The sequence below is a fragment of the Mus pahari genome, chromosome 19, assembly GCF_900095145.1.
Source record: "Mus pahari chromosome 19, PAHARI_EIJ_v1.1, whole genome shotgun sequence".
In the NCBI taxonomy this organism is placed as follows: Eukaryota; Metazoa; Chordata; class Mammalia; order Rodentia; family Muridae; genus Mus; species Mus pahari.
The window spans coordinates 42623176-42642474 of NC_034608.1; the positions used below are offsets into that span (position 1 = coordinate 42623176).

At 40.4% G+C, this 19299-nt stretch overlaps 1 protein-coding gene across 1 annotated transcript in view; it reads right to left on the reverse strand.

Annotated features, from left to right (window-relative positions):
• The window catches only part of LOC110336230 (A disintegrin and metallopeptidase domain 3), a 53536-nt gene that overhangs the window by 20432 nt on the left and 13805 nt on the right, over positions 1 to 19299 (reverse strand). Inside the window, exons 8-14 of the mRNA XM_021218688.1 lie at positions 17258 to 17329; positions 16884 to 17050; positions 15752 to 15833; positions 12179 to 12315; positions 8697 to 8886; positions 2273 to 2371; positions 272 to 467 (exon numbers count right to left, since the gene is read on the reverse strand). Coding sequence (XP_021074347.1) covers positions 272 to 467; positions 2273 to 2371; positions 8697 to 8886; positions 12179 to 12315; positions 15752 to 15833; positions 16884 to 17050; positions 17258 to 17329 — 943 coding nt within the window. The remainder of the gene's footprint in view (positions 1 to 271; positions 468 to 2272; positions 2372 to 8696; positions 8887 to 12178; positions 12316 to 15751; positions 15834 to 16883; positions 17051 to 17257; positions 17330 to 19299) is intronic.

Sequence of the window (19299 nt, forward strand, 5' to 3'; positions counted from 1 at the left end):
GGGAAGAGAGGCCCCTTGGTCTTGCAAACTTTATATGACCCAGCACAGGGGAAGGCCAGGGCCAAGAAGTGGGAGTGGGTGGGTAGGGGAGCAGGGGTTGGAGGGAGGGTATAGGGACCTTTCGGGATAGCATTTGAAATGTAAATAAAGAAAATATCTAATAAATAATAAAAAAAAGAAACGTAAATAAAGAAAATATCTAATAAAAAATAATAGCAATTTACCCCTTCTTCCCCCCCCCAAAATTACATATTTTTCCCCAAATACATACATCTCCCAAATAAATCTACACACTGCCTATCTGGGTCTCGGCAAATCCCACCAAAGCAATAGGCAGTATCATTGTTGCAAGGTTCCAGGTCTGCAGCTTTGGTATCAGCGACACAGTTTTCAGATACTCCATTGCAGAACTCTGGGAAATCACACTGGTCCTTACTCTTTCTGCATAGGCGTCCTCTTTCCGCTATCTGAGATACAAAGAATAAACTAGCTTTGGTCAGGGTGACTCAGAGAAGTCTTCTTGGAAGTTAGGCAAGAGATAATTTCTCTACTCCTTTGAAAGATTACATAATATTATGGACAAAAGTCAGTTAAAAAAAAAAACAAAGAACAAAAAGCAGCAGCAAGATATCTTACAACACAGGGACAAAGTTTGTTGGAGACTGTCAACAAACAAACGAGCAAAAGACTTCTACAAGATGCTGCTATTCTATTTCATCTTGGGAATTCATTATCTTTTCTTCTCTATACTCTGTGGGATACAATTATAATATGGCATCAGTTGTTTTCAAAGTGGTCTGAAAGAGTGTCTCAGCATGGGTTACAAATGTCTTAATCACTAGTTCCTGTAGATAAAGCAGCCGGTCCTGTTGATGCCCTTCATAACTTTGCACTGGGAGTTGTGTCTAAACTGGAACCATTAAGGAAAATGCTTGGATCAAATCTCTTAACTTTGGACAAGGTCTGGTAGAAGAGCTTGAAGGTTTGCAAGAATACAGAGAAAAGAGCAGGCTCTTCTACACTCAGGGTAGATAAAGATGAAAAGAAAATGCACCACACCTGTGTGCAAAGCCCTACTTCTGGTCAGTCATATTGGGCAAAATCAGTATGTGTTCATACAACCTTTCAACCTTTTTCGTCGTTTTTGATGAAGTTCTCCTTAGTGGCCAGCACGCTGCGTCTCCACCACAGAAAGGAGTTGCTCTACCCTGCGGTAATAGTTAAAGACATGGGCTCTAGCAGGGTAAGAAACGATTGTCAGGCATGAAAGCCCTAGATGGGCCGCTCCATTCAGCCACATTGAGAACAACCTTTGGCTCTAGCCATAGGTTCTCGGAGAACGCAGCCTACCAGATCTGCACTTGCGTGCTGCACACCTCTGGCTCGCCGGCTTTTCAGAATGCGATTTTGCTAAGTGCTGCTTGTCAGACAAACCCTGTTTGTTTTCATTTTGTTGCATGCTGTTTGATCCTAAAGAACCACATCCAGACATGACTAAAAAAAAAAAAATTCCTGACACAGTTTTAAACAAAACTTCATACCACTGCTGGAGAGATCTTTGGAACAGATTGAAACATATGAAAGATAGCAGAGGGCAGAAAGACACCCACTGGCTGAAACCACGGACGTAGTGGAAATTAGAAATATCCTTAATATCTACCACATGGAGAAATGATGTATTTCATTTAAAAAAAAAAAGTGTTCTCCAAATGGTCATCTTCTAACTTTTAAGACTTAGACCAATAGAAAGCGTTTCAAAGAGAATACAAATGAAAACATTTGAAAGAATCTTCCAGAAGCTGGAAGAGAAGTACACCAAAGACTCCTGTTAAGATAATTGTTTCTAGTATGCTGTGTGAAGCTGTGTCGCTATCCCGCCTCACCTGCCTAAGTCACCTTCTGATTGGTTTAGTTAAGAGCTCAACAGCCAATAGCTGGGCAAGACAATAGGTGGGACATCTGCAGAGACAGGAACTCTGGGAAAGAATTACAGGCAAGAAAGTCTCCAGCGAGAGACTTCCGCAGGAAGTCGGATGTTCAAAACAGGGGCGGTAGCAAGCCATGTGGCAGAACATAGGTTAAAATAGATTAATTTAAGTTATATGAGTTAGATGACACCAAGCATTCATCATTATTCATAATTATTAAAGCAAAGGCCTTAAGCATTTATAATTATTTTGAAGTCTCCGGGTCATGATTCAGATGCTAGCCAGCCAAGAATGTCACGTTACAGACCCCCAAAAGGTATTTTATTTCTGTGTTCTAGACTTACCATACATGTTCTTTTATCACAGCATGACCCTGTACCACACTGTGCAGCCTTAAGCAGAGTACAGTCATTAGGGTTACAGCATTTTTTATGAGTACAGGTCTAGAGAAGAAAATATAATCAAGGTAAACGTAAGCATTCAAAATCATATATATGATTTTTTTTTTAAATTTCTTTTCAAAGTACAGTTGTAGGCTGCTCAATTAATCTTCATTCGTTTCCAAACATCCCCTAATAGTCACAGCCCTGCCAATAACAGATCATATTTTTTTTTAAAAAATGTGGCTTCATAAAATGATAGTTGAGCAGTTTCTACTATCAGTCAGCACTGTGGCCAATATCATTGCATAGCGCACTACACATTGATGGTAGTGGTGAGTCTCCCATCAGCTAGGTAAGTGTGTGTGTGTGTGTGTGTGTGTGTGTGTGTGCCCTGTCAGTGGGACAGTGACATCTCCTCTAATAATGGCTAAGTCCAGCCTCCTGTGTGTTCTCATCTTCGTTTCTGTCCAATTTCTTTAAATAAGCCACGTTGCTACAACCATTTTTACAACAACCTTTACATTCAAACTGACCAAATTAAACTGTATACCCCCCCAAAAAAAACACCTCCTTTGTGGAACTCTTACAAATTATTATCTCCCCTTCTGGAAACACCCTAGGAATAGGTTACTTGGCAACTGGGGCCTACCAGTGGGGGAAAGAAGCACTTAAGCTCCGGGCCTTGCCGGCCCCACTGCTGCGGTCCTGCCTCGCCTTTTTCTAGAGAGAGCTTAGCGGAGACCCTGAAGATGCTCTTTTCCCACTCTTGCTTCTCAGCCAACTGTAGGGCTCTCTTGGGTTGCTCTCTCTTGACAGGGACCATAAGAGATTAAAAACATCATACAGGCATGTCCTATTACAGACTATAAGTTAAAATTCTAAAGCACATGATTAATTGCTTCTTCCTAAAGGAGCCAGGGCATTTTCATTTGGAAATGATAGTCTTTTCAACAAATGGCCCTAGAATAGTTGGATATCCATATAGGAAAAAAAAAGATAGCCTGACTCTGAAAGCTTTCATTTATTAAAAGCTGCAGTGCAGTACATGGTGATAAATGATAGTGTGGTTGTCATAAAATTGCTGAAAAAGTTTACAACTAATGTTTGATATGCTAAACCCATTGTCCTGAAGGAAAGAAAACAATTCCTGCACTGTGTTTCCCAAACTTGCTTGATAATTCTAATACCTGTAGGTTGATATCCCTAAATTATCTTTAATACACATTCTCTTATCTTAATAGAACAATTTCTACACAGGAAGGTTGGCACTAGAATAGCAACTAATTATTTTTGAAATAAGAAGTTTTAAGAAGTTTTCTAATATATACATAAAAGTTTAAGTGGAGTTATACAGCACAGAAGGTTAATACCTCTCCCATATGCCTTAGGTTATCAAACAAAAAGCTCAGGTGCCTGAGTTATTGGTTATTGGTCAATGGGTCTTCTAGCATTTCCCCAAAGCATACAGGCTGTTGCCATTGGTCTGAGTTATCCAATAGAACATGATGGACTGACCCTGTTCCTTAAGATATCACATATTTTGGTCAGGAGACATGGAGCAATCAAGCTAGTATTGGCCTAGAGGTTTCTTCCCTACCAGCTTACTTTTGTAGTGTAGGAAGGCGCCATATAGGTTGCTAAGGAGTTATCAGCAGTCTTTCCTGTGAAACCTAGAAGCTTAAACAACATTTGGCCTGGTGAGATGTGGGAAGCGAGTGAGACCACGGTGATCCCTGTTTAACCTGAGCCTGAGCACTTGGACGATCCTGTACTGCCTGCCTGCTGAGTCACTGGACTGTCACCACATGCCCTGGCTGAACTCTGACCGGATCCAGGAGAGGGGGGAGGGATTAGGTCAGAGGACTGAAAACAGGATGTGACAGGGGTGGGGAGGAGAAGGCTATGGGGAAAAGCTGTAAACAGTTCAGTTGGAGAAAGCAGTTAGAGAAAGCAGTTGGAGTTAGTTGGAGCCGGGAGAGGGTTCAAGAAAGCTGTTTGTGAGAGGGAGAGGAAAAAGCTGCTCGGAGAGATAAAGAAGAAATCTGTTTGGAACCTTCCTTGGTGTTTGTGTCGTTTTTTCCCTGTCTCTGCCGGTTGGAGTTTGGGGGTTTGCGACAGTGAGAAATACACAGTATCATGAATTGAACAGGGGTAGCCAGCTACTTCTCAGTTGGGACTGATGCCTGGTCCTGTAATTGGAGCCAAGAATTCATGACTGGGCATGCCTCAGGCCCTAAGAAAGAACCTATGACTGCCATTTTGCCATTTGGATATACTATCAACCTAGGAACTTCAAGTCTCTGAAAAAAGAAATCAAAGAAGATCTCAGAAGATGGAGAGATCTCCTGTGCTCATGGATTGACAGGATTAATAGAGTAAAACTGGCCATCTTGCTGAAAGCAATCTACAGATTCAGTGCAATCTCCATCAAAATTCTAACACCATTCTTCATAGAGTTAGAAAGAACAATTCTCAAATTCATCTGGAAAAACAAAAATCCCAGGAGAGCAAAAACTATTTTTAACAATAAAAGAACTTCTGTTGGAATCACCATTCCTGACCTCAAGCTGTACTACAGAACACTAGTGATAAATACTGCATGGTATTGGTACAATGATGGGAGGTAGATCAATGTAATAGAATTGAAGACCCAGAAATGAACCCACACACCTATAATCACTTGATCTTTGACAAAGGAGCTAAAACCATCCATTGGGGAAAAGATAGCATTTTCAACAAATGGTTCTGGTTCAGGTGTCAACATGTAGAAGAATGCAAATTGATCCATTCTTATCTCCTTGTACAAAACTCAAGGCCAAGTAGATCAAGAACCTCCACATAAAGCCAGATACATTGAAGAGAAAGTGGAGAAGAACCTTGAACACATGGACACAGGGGAAAATTTCCTGAACAGAATACCAATGGCTTATTCTCTAAGATCAACAATAGACAAATGGGACCTCATGAAGTTACAAAGCATCTGTAAGGCAAATGACACTGTCAATAGGGCAAAACAGCAACCAACAGATTGGGAACAGATCTTTATCAATCCCTACATCTGATAAAGGGTTAATATCCAATATATACAAAGAACTCAAGAAGTTAGACTCTGGAGAACCAAATAACCCTATTAAAAAGTAGGGAACAGAGCTAAATAGAGAATTCTCAACTGAGGAAACTTGAATGGCCAAGAAGCACAAAAAGAAATGTTCAACATCCTTAGCTGTCAGGGAAATGCAAATTAAAACAATCCTGAGATTCCACCTCACACCAGTCAGAATGGCTAAGATGAAAAACTCAGGTGACAACAGATGCTGACAAGGATATGGAGAAAGAGGAACACTCCTCCAATGTTGGTGGGATTGCAAGCTGGCTCAGTCGCTCTGGAAATCAGTCTGGAGGTTCCTCAAAAAACTGTACATTATTACTACCTAAGGACTCAGCTATACCACTCCTGGGCATAAACCCAAATGATGCTCCAACATATAACAAGGACACATTCTCCACAATGTTCATAGCAGCTTTATTTATAATAGCCAGAAGTTGGAAAAAAACCCAGATGTCCCTCAACAGAAGAATGGATACAGAAAATGTGGTACATTTTCACAATGGAGTACTACTCAGCTACTAAAAACAATGACTTCATGGAATTCTTAAGCAAATGGATGGAATATTTATCTTTTTAATTGTTTTCTTTTTCTTTTTGCATGTGCTTTTGTTTTCTTGGTTTGTGGAGGTTTTGTTGTGGTACTGGGTTTTTTATTTCTTTCTAAGTTGGGTAGGTTCTTTTAAAAGTTGGGTAGGTTGGGATAGAAGGGTGATCTGGACCAGCTGTTCTCAACCTGGGAGTCACAATCCTTTTTGGGTTCAAAGAACCCTTTCACAGGGTCACCTAAAACCATCAGAAAACACAGATATTTGCATTATGATTCATAACAGTAGCAAAATTACAATTATGGGGGAGCTATGCAAATAATTTTGTGGTCAGAGGTCACTACAACATGAGGAACTATATTAAAGGGTCACGGTGTTAGAAAGATTGAGAACCACTGATCCACAACTCTGCACTGTGATTGACTGTGAGCTAATCTAGACCCTGGGAAATAAACATCACAGGTTATCCAAATATTCAGGTGTGACTAAAGAACCTGGGATAACTGAAGAAACCAGGAAAGGAAAATGGGGCCATGGGCAGGACAGGAGAGTTGGGGAGCAATAGAGAGGTGAACAGCAAGGTACCAGTGACCTCATAAGGAAAATAGGAAAGGGGAAGGAGGTAAATACAGTAGGAAAGAAGGTGAGATAAGCATAAGGATGTCTGCAGAGTCCACAGCTAATCAACCATCTATCTAAAAATAAAGAAAGAAAGAAACCTGCCTGATAAACATAATTCTGTGTATAAATATATACATATATAGATTTAATGAACTTTTCTCATCTGGACTGACAGTGCTCTCTCCAAGAACCAAAGACCACCTAACAATAACCCCAATACCAGACTTGAGAAACTTGCTTTTGAGTTGATGACCACAACCAAAGACCACCTAAGAATAACCCCAATACCAGACTTGAGAAACTTGCTTTTGAGTTGATGACCAGGACTGTCCAAGTGACTCCTAAAGCCTGCAGCTTACTACTGTTGCTCTTGGTTGTCTACTGGAGGTGGACGGTAAGCCCCTACCGCTCAAGACACGACTATGTACTTCAGAACCAGGGCCCAGAGACCCATGAGTTGGAACTGACCTGAACACCTTTAATCCTAGTACTGCAGAAGCAGAGGGAAGCAGTTCTCTATTGGCTAGTCTAGCTGACATAATTGAGTTCCAGTACAGCCAGAGAGAGACATAGTAAGAACCTAGCTCAAAAGAAAAAAATGAACTCACTGGTTGTACAGAACTCTAACATGTTCTCCTGCCAATGTCAATTATGCTCCATAGAGTATCAATGTGATCAGACGTTCCAAGGGGTTAATTCCATAAAGAGATTGAACAAGTCCATTCAAAGGTGACAGCAATTAGTTTCAATGCCAAAGGCTTTGGTCAGTCTTCAAAACTGAGTGGTTAACCACAGGTTGTGGGTAGTGTTTTAAGTTATTAACTTACGTTCCCTTCCAGCTTTGCACTCAGTATCTCTACATAGCCAGCTGAAACTCATCTTATTTTGTTAACCAAACAAACTGAAGCCTAATTTAGAGTCTATTTTCATGACAAAGAGATGCATTTGGGTCATTGACAAGTTGGCAGCACTCGAGGTTGTGCCAATGTTAGACAGTGTGATTGGATAATCAGGTGTGGGTTTCAGCTCCAGCGGCTTCTGAGCCCCACTCCTATCTTCTCGGTAAGGCTGCTCGCTTGCATGGGTGGGTAGCATTTTCTGAAACCCTGAAGACTCCTGACTCACTGACTGCTCTTCTCCCAAATAATCTCTGGCCAAATTTAATGTATGTAAGGTTCTTCTATGAAACAGAAAAACATTTTTTTTTCAAGAGTCAAGTACAAATTCTAAAAAGAAAATATTCAAACAAAACTTCACTGGGTCTTGTCACAAAAGATGTCTAATGGTCTTCACTGCTAGTAATCAAAGCTATCCATACCAACAAGTAGAGAGGCAACTGAAATGAAGAAAAGGCAGACATTTCATTCATCATTACCAAGACATATTGTAAAGATATAACAATATATCCTTACCAAGATATACAGAACTAATCAACAGGGGGTTGATAACATGATAGCAAATGGGAACTGTTTGTAGTTCTATCTGTGGCTCAGATGGAATGGAATAAGGAGGAATGAATCATTGGGGACCCATGTGCCGGCCATGTTATGTATGCTATTGAGGATAAAGATGAACAAATGAAGAATGTTAGGAATAATCCAGTTTCTGAACCTAAGTTAAAATAAATGACATTTCATGAACCAATGCTGGGCGTTCTGGTCTGGCTATTAATGGTAAAACAATTATCTTTACTCATGGTTTAAAGTTTTCAAATTCAAAAATACTCAGTTGCTATGTGCCACAAACCCTCACCATCCTATGTGTTATGAAACTTCTTTAAGGTAAATTTCAGATACTAGTACATTTCTAAAATTCTTTGAAATAAAAACTGAGAACCTCACTCATAAGGTCGGTAACAAACAACATTCTGTCATTGTTCTGAGACAGTCTTCCCAATTCTGAATTCTGAAATTCTCCATTCTCTTGCCTGGATGCTTGGATTTTCAGGAAAATGTACTACCATAGACAGCTCTCTCTCCCTTAGATAGTAAAACAGCCCATCATCTTTAAAAAATGATGCTCCCCCTTTCAATTATATAGAAATCTATAAGACCATAGGATCAGTGTACACAGAACACATGTTGGACAACTGTGAGAGTTTCTGTCTAACCTCTGGTGGGCCACAGTCACATTGCTCTGGGACTTCCAGGATATGGTTACCACAAAGTGGTCCACGTTGGGGCTGGACAACAAATTCTGTCCCCTGTGTATTCCGAAGGCAGTCCAGTTCAGGTTGTGAAGCCAGCTGCTTGAATTCATCCACACTACAACTGCTGAAAACCTTTATGCCTTGGGAACGTCTGAAAATAAATTGATGTTCTTCAGATAAATGAGATGCAATTGCTATCCCCCAAAACATTCTTTAATAAAGTTTATAAATCCATAAATAATCACCTTAAAGAAGAGTCAAGAAGGGGGGGCATACCGCTAGCTTAATGCAGATTATAACCAAAGCAGTACATTCATTTCTATGACTACTTGTTAGAATCAATAGACAGAAAGTAGAGGGTGTTGGAGTGGGAGACACCTCAACTTCAGGAGCATAAAGACTCCACATGAGTTTCAACACAATTATTACTCTAAGAAGCTCCCATGGATAGTAAGACATGTAAGAAGAAAAATGGAAAATGTCAAAGATGATTCTATCATTGGTGATGAAAGTCATGCAATATTTTCATACTGAGGAATGCAGCCTTCATGTTACCAACACCATTACCAATATTTCTATTCATTGAAGTGCAGAGTTCAGTGAGTTTGGGTTGAATTTTGGGACCTCAAACTTTTCTCAGTGATGCAAATAAAATCCAAGAATCAGTTTTCCCGTTTGAAAATAACTGTGGGCTGGCAAGAACGCTCAGCGGGTAAGAGTGCCTGTCCCACCCACATGACGCAGGAGGGGAGAAATGACTCCCAAAATCTATCCTCTGACCTCTACACATGCATGTGCTTGTGTAAGAGCTTGCTCTTGTAACAAGAACACAGTAAGATGGTGGCACTTTGTCCTGACGTGCTTTATCCTGGGTGCCCTGCATAGACATGACCTGGGTGTAAGCTCACTATGGGTTTCTGGAAAGAATGAAGCATTGGCCTTTGATTGTCTTGGTTTTGTTAAGCTCTCGTGACCTTGGGTGGCTTTACAATTGTACTACAGTTGCTTTGTCCAATGCCCCCCTCCCCGTTTTTCCCCCTCTGTGACCCAGGAAATTGTGAGTAGGTCAAGCATCTGGGCGACATGAGCATAGATGGGCTGTTCTGTTCCTTTTACTGTGACCTGAAAGTTGGTACATCAACTAGACGAATTCATTTGTGAAAAAAGCCATACTGGCCAAGGCATTCACTCAACTGGGTACATTTTCCTCCTTGGTTTATAAATGTGTAGGGAGAAACTTATTTTAATGAACTATCCCATTTATGGCTGTAATTTTTCATTTTCATTGTATTCGTTGACATGCCAGCATTAGCAAGAAATCACTTTCTTCATTCCTTTTGGTGGTATGCAATCTATTACTAGCATTGCTATCATTGTTTGTAGTCGAAAGAAGAATTGTCAGAATTTCTCAGTATGCTGGCATGGCATTGCCCAAATTCAGCAAGCGGGCATTAACTCTTATGGCCCTCAAGTGAGTCTTGCCAAAAACTTACTGAGGCTCATTTTTCTTTTCCTACCTTTGGCCCCCAAATCAACCATTACTGTCTTTGAAAGACAAGAATCTTTACCGCTCATACAGGCGATTCGGGGTCTTGTTGTTAGAGTTCTTTAGAATGCCCAAAGTCACACAATTAGATGAAAACATGCTTACAGCACCTTTGTCCTCACCATCCAGCTGCCTCATCCATCCCTTGCACTGCCAACATGAAGGGAGGCAGACATGTGAGCAGTGTGTATGTGTTGTATGCATGTGTGTGCTGCTGTGTGTGCCCGTGTACACACATGTCCAAGCCAGAGGAAGCCTTCCTGTCTCTTCCTCCAGTGGTTCCCACCACATTGCTCAGACAGGGTATCTCACTGAACTCCAAGTGCATCTTTCCAGCATGACTACCTAGCCAGTCAATTTCCAGGAACTGCTTCTCCCTATCACCAAATTGGGGTTACAGATAGACGTGGCCATGTTCCACATATTTATAGGAGGATTTGAACTCAGGTCCTCATGCTTGCACAACAAGCAGTCTTACCCACTGAATCATCTCCCCAGACTTCCTTTTTAGAGCCCCTAGTGCCCCTTCCCTTTTATGCCATGCAGCTGTTTGCTTTGTAGCATTGTGTTATTGCCGAACAGTCTTGCGCGGCTGGTGTATTTTAACTGGTGCATTCCACTTTGGGGGACTAGCACTATATTCTTTTTTTGTTTGTTTGTTTTCACCCTCCCCCTCCACCCAGTTTTTCCTAGTTTTTTGTTTGCCTCCCTAGTACAAGGAAGAGACGTTGAGGAGACTGAAATGAACACTTCTGGTTTGTTGCTCTTGCACACGTGGCTTTTATCCTCCCCTCCGTTCTTCATTCGCACACCCCTCCCTTGGCAAGATGGCACACCCTCCTGCAGCCCCTTCCCTCCTCCCAGCTGACTGGACCTTCCACCTTAAGCTCCTCTTCTTTCCTTGTGATGTCTCTCAGAATTATTTGCCCAGAACGTTAATTCTCCCCCACCAGCTGAAGGTCTGTACATTCTAGAAGACCTGCCCTTGAGATCCAGCCTGTACAGTGTCTATAACTGCATGCTTGAAAGGCCTAACCGACAACTAATCATAATCTGGATCTCAACAGATAAAACTCTCCTGGATATTTCAATATTTAGAAGTGAGTTGTGCTGGCCAGGGGCATGTGTGTGACTCTTCAGTGCCCTCACTTCTCAATGCTAAGAAACTTCCATGGCTTATTATGAGAACACCCCTCTCCCAAGATGACGCAAGAGGCTGTGCTCGGGCTTCTTTAGATGCACAGTGCATTCACTTTGCTGGGCATATCTGAGTTAAACAAGCTGTAGAGATTGGCTGCTTATTGTTGGATTTATTGTAAAATCTCCCATTCTGCAAACACGCAGTTTCTACCCCAACACCTCAGGTTCTATCTCACACCTTTATATAACTCACCTCACATCTTGCCCATGCCTCCATCCCATCTCCTTATCTTTCCTTGAATTTTCAGCTCTTTGTTATGTTTTACCTTGGTTCCCGGTGCAGTGCATACAGTATTTTCCTTAGAGTCTCAGTCGTTTCTGAGTTGTTTTTTTTTTTAACCCCTTCTCTCCTTCTGCCCCAAATCTCCTTATTTACAGATCCATTGAGCCTCCAAGCCTTCTGACAGTTCAGCATCACACATCTTTCCTTCCCTAGAAGCTTGCCAACAGTGCTGACAAATGAACCCATCCGCATCCACCTTCTGCTGTGTACTAGGAACGTGCCCACTGCTAAAGGTTAAGAACTGTTAAGCGGGTCTTGCGGAACACTCTTAACTCATTCTTGTCCATGTGCTTTAAGCAATTGTGTTTGCATTCACTCTTCCTAGTTGAGTTATATTGTGACAAAATGCACATCAAAACATACTACAAACATTTCCTAGGTCTCTATAGAGATCAGATTTAGAAAAGACCTTACATTGCAGAAGGATTCATTATGCATGTGCTTCCTGGACAGAAACAATTGTAGACATCATCGTACACCAACCCCAGGTTAATTCCCAGCAACTGTGAGAGAACAATGGCAAAGCCCTCCACAGCTAATGTCTTTGGGTGCTGAATAGATAAAAAAAAAAAAAAAAAGAACAGAATTATTGTAAGTCCTCCTCCTCTTCCTCTTCCTCCTCCTCCTCTCCTTCCTCCTCTTCCTCCCCCTCCCACTCCTCCATCTCTTCCTCCCCCTTCTCATCCTCCTCCTTTCCTTCTGCCTGTTTGCTTCTGCCAGGCTTTGCTTGACAATGGTATCTAAACTAGAATGCAAAGTCAAGAAAATGTAATATCAAAAATATTTTAAGAATTTTTTTTAAAAAGAGCAATTTTGACATTTTTCTTAAGCAATAATTTTTAGTCCAAATGGAGCTGACACATGAGAGAAAAATAAGATTGCTATCTTTGTAAATTTATGACCTTATTGAACAGAACTCAAATAAACATAAAGACATTTAGAGAAGTAGAATAATTATAGTAATATATTTTTCAAGGCAACAATTAGAGAAATTTTAAACCATGAAGAGGTAATTAGCAATCAATTTTTATTTCAGAAATTGCTTGAGGAAGTTTAAGCTGATATCTCTAAAAGTAGAGTAGTAGTATTTGCTGATGCCATTTCAGCACACACCTAGCAAAGACACTTCTTTGGGGTCCACTATAGTTTTTATCAGCTCCTGGGCCACACCCTTCTATCCCCTGCCTGCTTCCGTCACTGCCACTGTATATTTCAGCAATCCTGGGTCTTGTGTAGTTGGTGTTTTGCTTTCTTAAATTACTGGATAACAGTTTGTGGTTATAAAGTTTGTCAGCATGGTTAGATTTAGACTTGCCTTGGGAAGAAACCTCTGGGCATGTCTGTGAAGTGTTATCTGGATTAGGTCAATTTTGGTAGATAGGCCCACCCTCACTATGGGCAGCACCATCCTATAGGCTGGGGCCACTGAGTGCATCAAGTGGAGAAATCTAGCTGAGCACCAGCCTCTGCCTCGCTCTGCTGTGGATGCAATTGGCCCAGCTGCCTCCAGCTCCTGCTGCCATTCTTGCCCCATCATGATGGGCTGCACTCAAGATTCTGAGCCAAAATAAGACGTCTCTTCCCTAACTTGCTTTTGTTGGGTATTTGATCACACCTTTGGGAAATAGTTCATTGTATCACATGATCATACCAAATTTGTTTTAACTACTCACTCATGAAAGGACACCTTGCTGGTCTGAATAGAGTTGCTGATGCATTCAAAAATACTAAATAAAAGGAACTTATGGATGTCAAAAACAATGAGCAAATTGTGATTTTTTTCTTAATATTCTTTTAATCCAAATGGAGCTGTTGTAGGAAAAATAGGAGCAAAGAAAATACTGTATTTGGTGAAACAAATGTGTAGTTCATGTAGTGACAAAAATTAACCACCTTCCAGATGAGCTAGCCAAAGCGCATTACTAGTAAGTCTGATCTACAAGAATTGCTTATGGCATCATTATGGTTTGAAAGAAACAGAAACAGTAAACCATGTGAAAACTATAAAGTCCTCTTGAAAAGTTAAAAATGTGGACAGTCATTAATTTTATATATACTATACAAGATATAAAAATGAATTTATAATTTATAATGAATTTATAAGGAATGAAAACAAAAACAAAACTAACAATGTAAGCAATGCATGTTCAACATAAAAATACTTAATTTGGAATGTTAGTAATATAATATGGGATATATATCTATAAAGAGTAGTGTTTTGATTGTAATTTTAGTTAAAAAATGTTACTTTTAATAGACTTAAATTTAATTTACAGTAGGCTTTAAAATAAAATTTTATTTATAATTATTTTATAATTGGCTTAAGTTTAATATTTCATGCAAGCGAAATGGTAAACTAAGAAATCTATGGAATATACATGTAATGGAAGAGAGTCAAAGGAGATCACCAAACGTTAAGAACACACACGAGACAGTGACTGAGAACGGGAGAGGTAAAACCATCCAGAATCTACTCTGTGCCTATCTTAAGCTAGACAAGAAAACAATGTATAGGACAGAAACACAGCAGCATGAAGTTTTTCCTTGCCACCAATGATTTTGAATGTGAATTAGTTAAAAAAAAAAATGCCTAACCAATTGGCAGAGTGGGTTAAAATCAGAACAGCCACATGAAGAAGAGCATTCAGTCAGATCTCTTTATCTAAAAATCGAGCCCAAAATGAATTTAAGCCCCGAGCAAGCTTCACAACTGTAACACAGAAGATAACAGCACACGGACCCCATCATACCCTTGAAGGATGGGGGCACAGGCAAAGATGGACAGAGAAGATTCTGCCACTGTCATAGACACCCCCATTTCAACATCATGATACAAGCAGAGAAAAGACAGCAACACACAGGATCAGGAAGAGACATTTGCAGACTGTATGTCTGACAAAGGATTATATCCATGATGTAGAGGATGCCTACAACTTAACAAAAAAGCATTAAAACATTTAAAAAATAAGTAAAATACTTGACTAGCTATTTCTCTGGTGATACACTCTAATGTCTACTGCATATATGAACTGGTATTACATCCTTTGTGACTTTAGAAACAAAATAAAAAGAAACAAAATGTAACATTAGCCTGTATCTATTAAAACAAAATAGAAAATACGTTTGGCTGACTATGCAGCTAATTTATGCTGGTGAAGGTATTAGAAGCTTGTATAACCTCTATCAAAACCAATATTATAGTCCTGCAAAGTATTAATAACAAGACTGATACGTAAGTCCGCAAGCTGACTTCTGGTCATACACTGAGACCAGCCAATATTAGGACCTCAAAGAGGTATCTGCTCTGTTAAGTGCATTAGAGCACGGTGCATAACAGCGAAGGCATGGAAAGTCTGTTGACAGAGTGAGTGCATTCAAAGGTGATATAGGCTGATATTATTCAGTCACTAAAAAGGAAATACGTTATGGCATAGATGAACCTTAAGAACATTTACTGCATGCAATAACTTAGTCATAGGCAGACACATGCTGAGTCTTCCCACTCACACGTAAACCTAAAGTTGTTATAACAATAGGAACAGAACGGGGACGAGCATCACCTGGGACAGAGGAGGGGTAACAGATGATCTGGAGACTCGGTTTTACAGGGTAGCCATAGCTTGAGACTTATCTCCCACTTGAGTAAATACAGCTAACGCCACAGAACTGGTTAAAACTGCAAAAATTAGATGTTTTCCCTAAATAAACCAACTCTTGTTTTTGGAGACATGGTCTCTGTGTAACCTTGACTGTCCTGGAACTCACTCTGTAAACCAGACTGGCCTTTAACTTAAGAGATCCACCTGCCTCTGCCTCCCCAGTGTTGGGATTGAAGGTGTGCGCCACCACCACCTCTTTTATAACAAATTAAAAACCACCAGTGTAAAACTTTGCCAAAAGTGTACGGTGAGTGCACTCTGCGTCTTTTCTTCACTGAGGTGATCCTGGACATTACTGTTGAGGGGACAGAGACGACCGGAGGCATACCAGAGCGATTCCTGCTGTAAAATTTGGGTTGCAGGCCATCCCATGATATGTTGCTCCCACATAATCAGGATGATCCTTATACCTAAATCAAAAGTTCATGTCAGTGCACTTGTTTCAGAATGTTGCTAGATAGGACATTGAAACAATGGATTTCCTAAACTTCTGTATCCTCAAATGTGATATTCATCATATGATATGCTTTCTGCTACTAACCACTCAGTAAGTAGTAAAAATACAAGTAGTATGTACTCCGTTCTCCATAGGAATTTAAGTTAAAAATGGTATTTTAAAATTCTATGATACACAATCCAAAACCTAGCAGAGCCTAGTAAGTCCATAACCCATTTGTCAGGATTCCCCATCACTGGGTGAATATTGATTGTAAAATCTGAAAGCCGGCATTATCTATTGTTAAGTACTGAACAGATCTTAAAGTGCTGGACCAGAGGATAGGGAGAGGGGAAGAAGAGAGATGCACCAAGAAAAGAAGAGGTGGTTTGCAGAAGTTAACCCATTATGTTGCCTTTAAATACCCAACCCTGGCCTTAGACCAAACAGGAGGCATTAGAAGACATGCGGTTCCATTTATATCTCTTAATATCTTCATGAGTGAGTATCTCATATTTTCTTGTAAAATGATTAATACTAAAATCTACATAAAGACTCTTGAAGCATGCAGACCTAGTAGCTAAAAAAAATCTACATCTTAGGTCTCTATAGGAGCACTGGAGAGTAGTGGAGGGAAGTAGTTGGTCCATTTTAATTATTTATCTGTTTTAACCAACAACATGGGCAATTATTGCACTCACAACATTAAAATCTCAGTGTAAACATCTCCTGTGAGGTATTTATAAACACAGAGCCCCGTGTTCATCCTGATGCTTTTCACACTCCACCATGGTGCTGAAGTAGATGGGGGTGAGTGATGGGACCGAGGGCAGGGGGCAGGAGGGTGGGACCACGGAATGGGACATGGAACGTCTGGGTTTGACTACATGATTGGATCTGTGCATCTTGCCTGTGCTGGCACTCTAGTCATCTTAAACATTCTCAGAGTTCTGTCATGATTACAAATATATGACAGTTGACATTAATAATCACTTAAGTCCCAATCAGTGCGAGAAGTACTCACAGGAGTAAGTAGGTTAAATCCTTGGTCTTTTGAGATATTTCCTTGTGTTTCCACAGCAGGAACCTTTGCAGGACCTCATCGGCGTCCCCATTGGTTTCTATCTTGTCTTCTTCTGACCAGATCTCCAGAGAGTTTAACATCACTGTCATCTTCAGCTGGGAAAACATCTGAAAGGGGGCTTTGTTCAGTGTGAGTGCCATGCCCGGAAATGCTGGCACTACATTCAACATATCACTTTGGGGAGTTAACCCAACCCACAGAGGAAAGTGCTGGGAGGAGCATCCATTTCACCAAAAACTACACAGCTGTGAACACAAGCCGTGTAGGTTGAGTTAGCAATAGTCTCTTACCTCAATGGAAATACAAATACTTACAGTGTTAATGAGACCAAAGATGTGAACAACTTTCTGAGTTGCAACTCCCACCTCAGAGCCCATATGGTCAAACTGAAAGACACGTTTATTTCTCAATTACTAGTATAAATGATTAAGCAACCACTTTTTAAATAGTTTTAAGTGTAAAAGTTAAAATGATGCAGTATGCAATTAAAGAGGCAAAGTAAAAATGTGTTAAAATTGATTGACAGTTGATTTTTCAAGGCCTCTAACCATTTCCCAGTTACTGTCTTTATTATGTTTTATATGTAAATCTAAAGCCATAACTAGAGTATTAAAAAGTCATAGGTGTGACTAACTTCCTCTTTACAGGCATAGAAATAAATATTCTCTAAGATTGTATAAATCATAACTGTAAACATATTATTTACAAATGTAAGTTATTCATATTTATAATTTACAGGTTTATTTTAATAGCAAGCAAATTAACAGCAAGACAAACATAGTTTGAAATAACAAAGCAAACAGAACATGAATACCTAGAAACTTAAAAGCAGCAAGGACAGACATCAATATATAAACTGAGCCATTTTTAGCCATAGTTCTTTAAATATAATATGCAGCCTCTGCATGACCACAGTGCTAAGACCACACTGTGTGGATACAGTGATAGTCTGTTCGGAGATGGGGATGCTACTGTGCTGTTCATGGTTTTGAAGGTGATCCTTGTGGTGCCTGCGACTAAAAACTCGCTTTCAAATTCAAACGGAGACAGCCCAGACCACAATACCATATATCTATGAAGCGAGGAAGGGACCAAGGCTGCCCTGTGCTACTCCTCTTGTGACAACTTTCTGAAAGTTTGTTTAAAAAAACCAAAAAACTACTTTTGAGGTGAAAAATGCTCAAAACTAAAAGGCTAGGATAATTTCAGATGAGCAAAAGCTGCGGACACGTCACGAGCTCCTGAAAAATGTGAGCAGCGTACCGGTTAGTGGTACTTAATGGAGTGATTTGAACATAATTGCTATTGCAGTGGGTGGGAACAAAGATCGAGGCCCACAACACTCTGGACAGTGTGCAGAGAGTGAGAAACCTGTGAGCAGTCAGTCTTAAATGTCTCCATCAAATTCCTCTCCCTCGGGGCTCATGGAAGAGGATGAGGATGTAGGAAGAGCGGAAGAGCCAGGGGTGATGGAGGACACCAGGGAAACAAGGCCTTCCAGATACCACAGGGCCAGCGCGCGTTGGAACTCAGGAGATGGTGGGAGCATGCGCAGGGCCTGCGTGGGTCCGCGCCAGATGGGGTCCAGTGTAGAGATGACAGTTGGGCACATGCTCCTTCCCTAACCCAGAAGCTGTCTCTAATTGATAACCACTTGCAAAGGAAAGAATGATTTTCTCCAACGAAATCTCACTGAGGCAATAAACCACACTTAAGGACCGCTTGCCCAGAGGTAGATGGCTAACACAAAATGAACTCAATGGCATCTTTGGTGGTCCTTTATCTCATAAAAAAAAAAAGTCAGGACTTTTTCTTTCTTTTCATTATAAGTCTTTTGATTATACTATGGCTTCTGGTTTTGTAGGGCAAGACAGAAAAGGTGAGGGTTTGGAAGAGAGGTGGGGAGAGGAGGCTCTTGCAGGAGTTAGGGGAGGAGAAGCTGCGATCAGAATGTACTGTAGGAAAAAACATTTTTAATAAAAGAAAAATAGAAAGAAACTAGAGATTTAATTAAGAATTGTCTTGTAGACGATGGCACATGTAACATTAACTAGGATACAATCAAGATGATTGTGGTTAGGTGGGAATCGGAGGGGGGGCAGGAGGTGGTGGTTATTAAATTTAGTATTTAATGAAATAACTCCCAGTATAATGGAGATCTAGGCTCAATAAAAAAATCTGCCAACCTCACCTATAAGTCAGGCTATTGTGTAGTAGAGCCTTTACATAAAAGGGCATATGCCATCGCTATGACCCTTAATGCCAGTACAAAGTCAACTGATGACATGTTGTTATGCCTTGCAATGCTTTGGCACACTTTTAAGCAGAGAAAAAAAAAATGTTATCTTTGGAGACT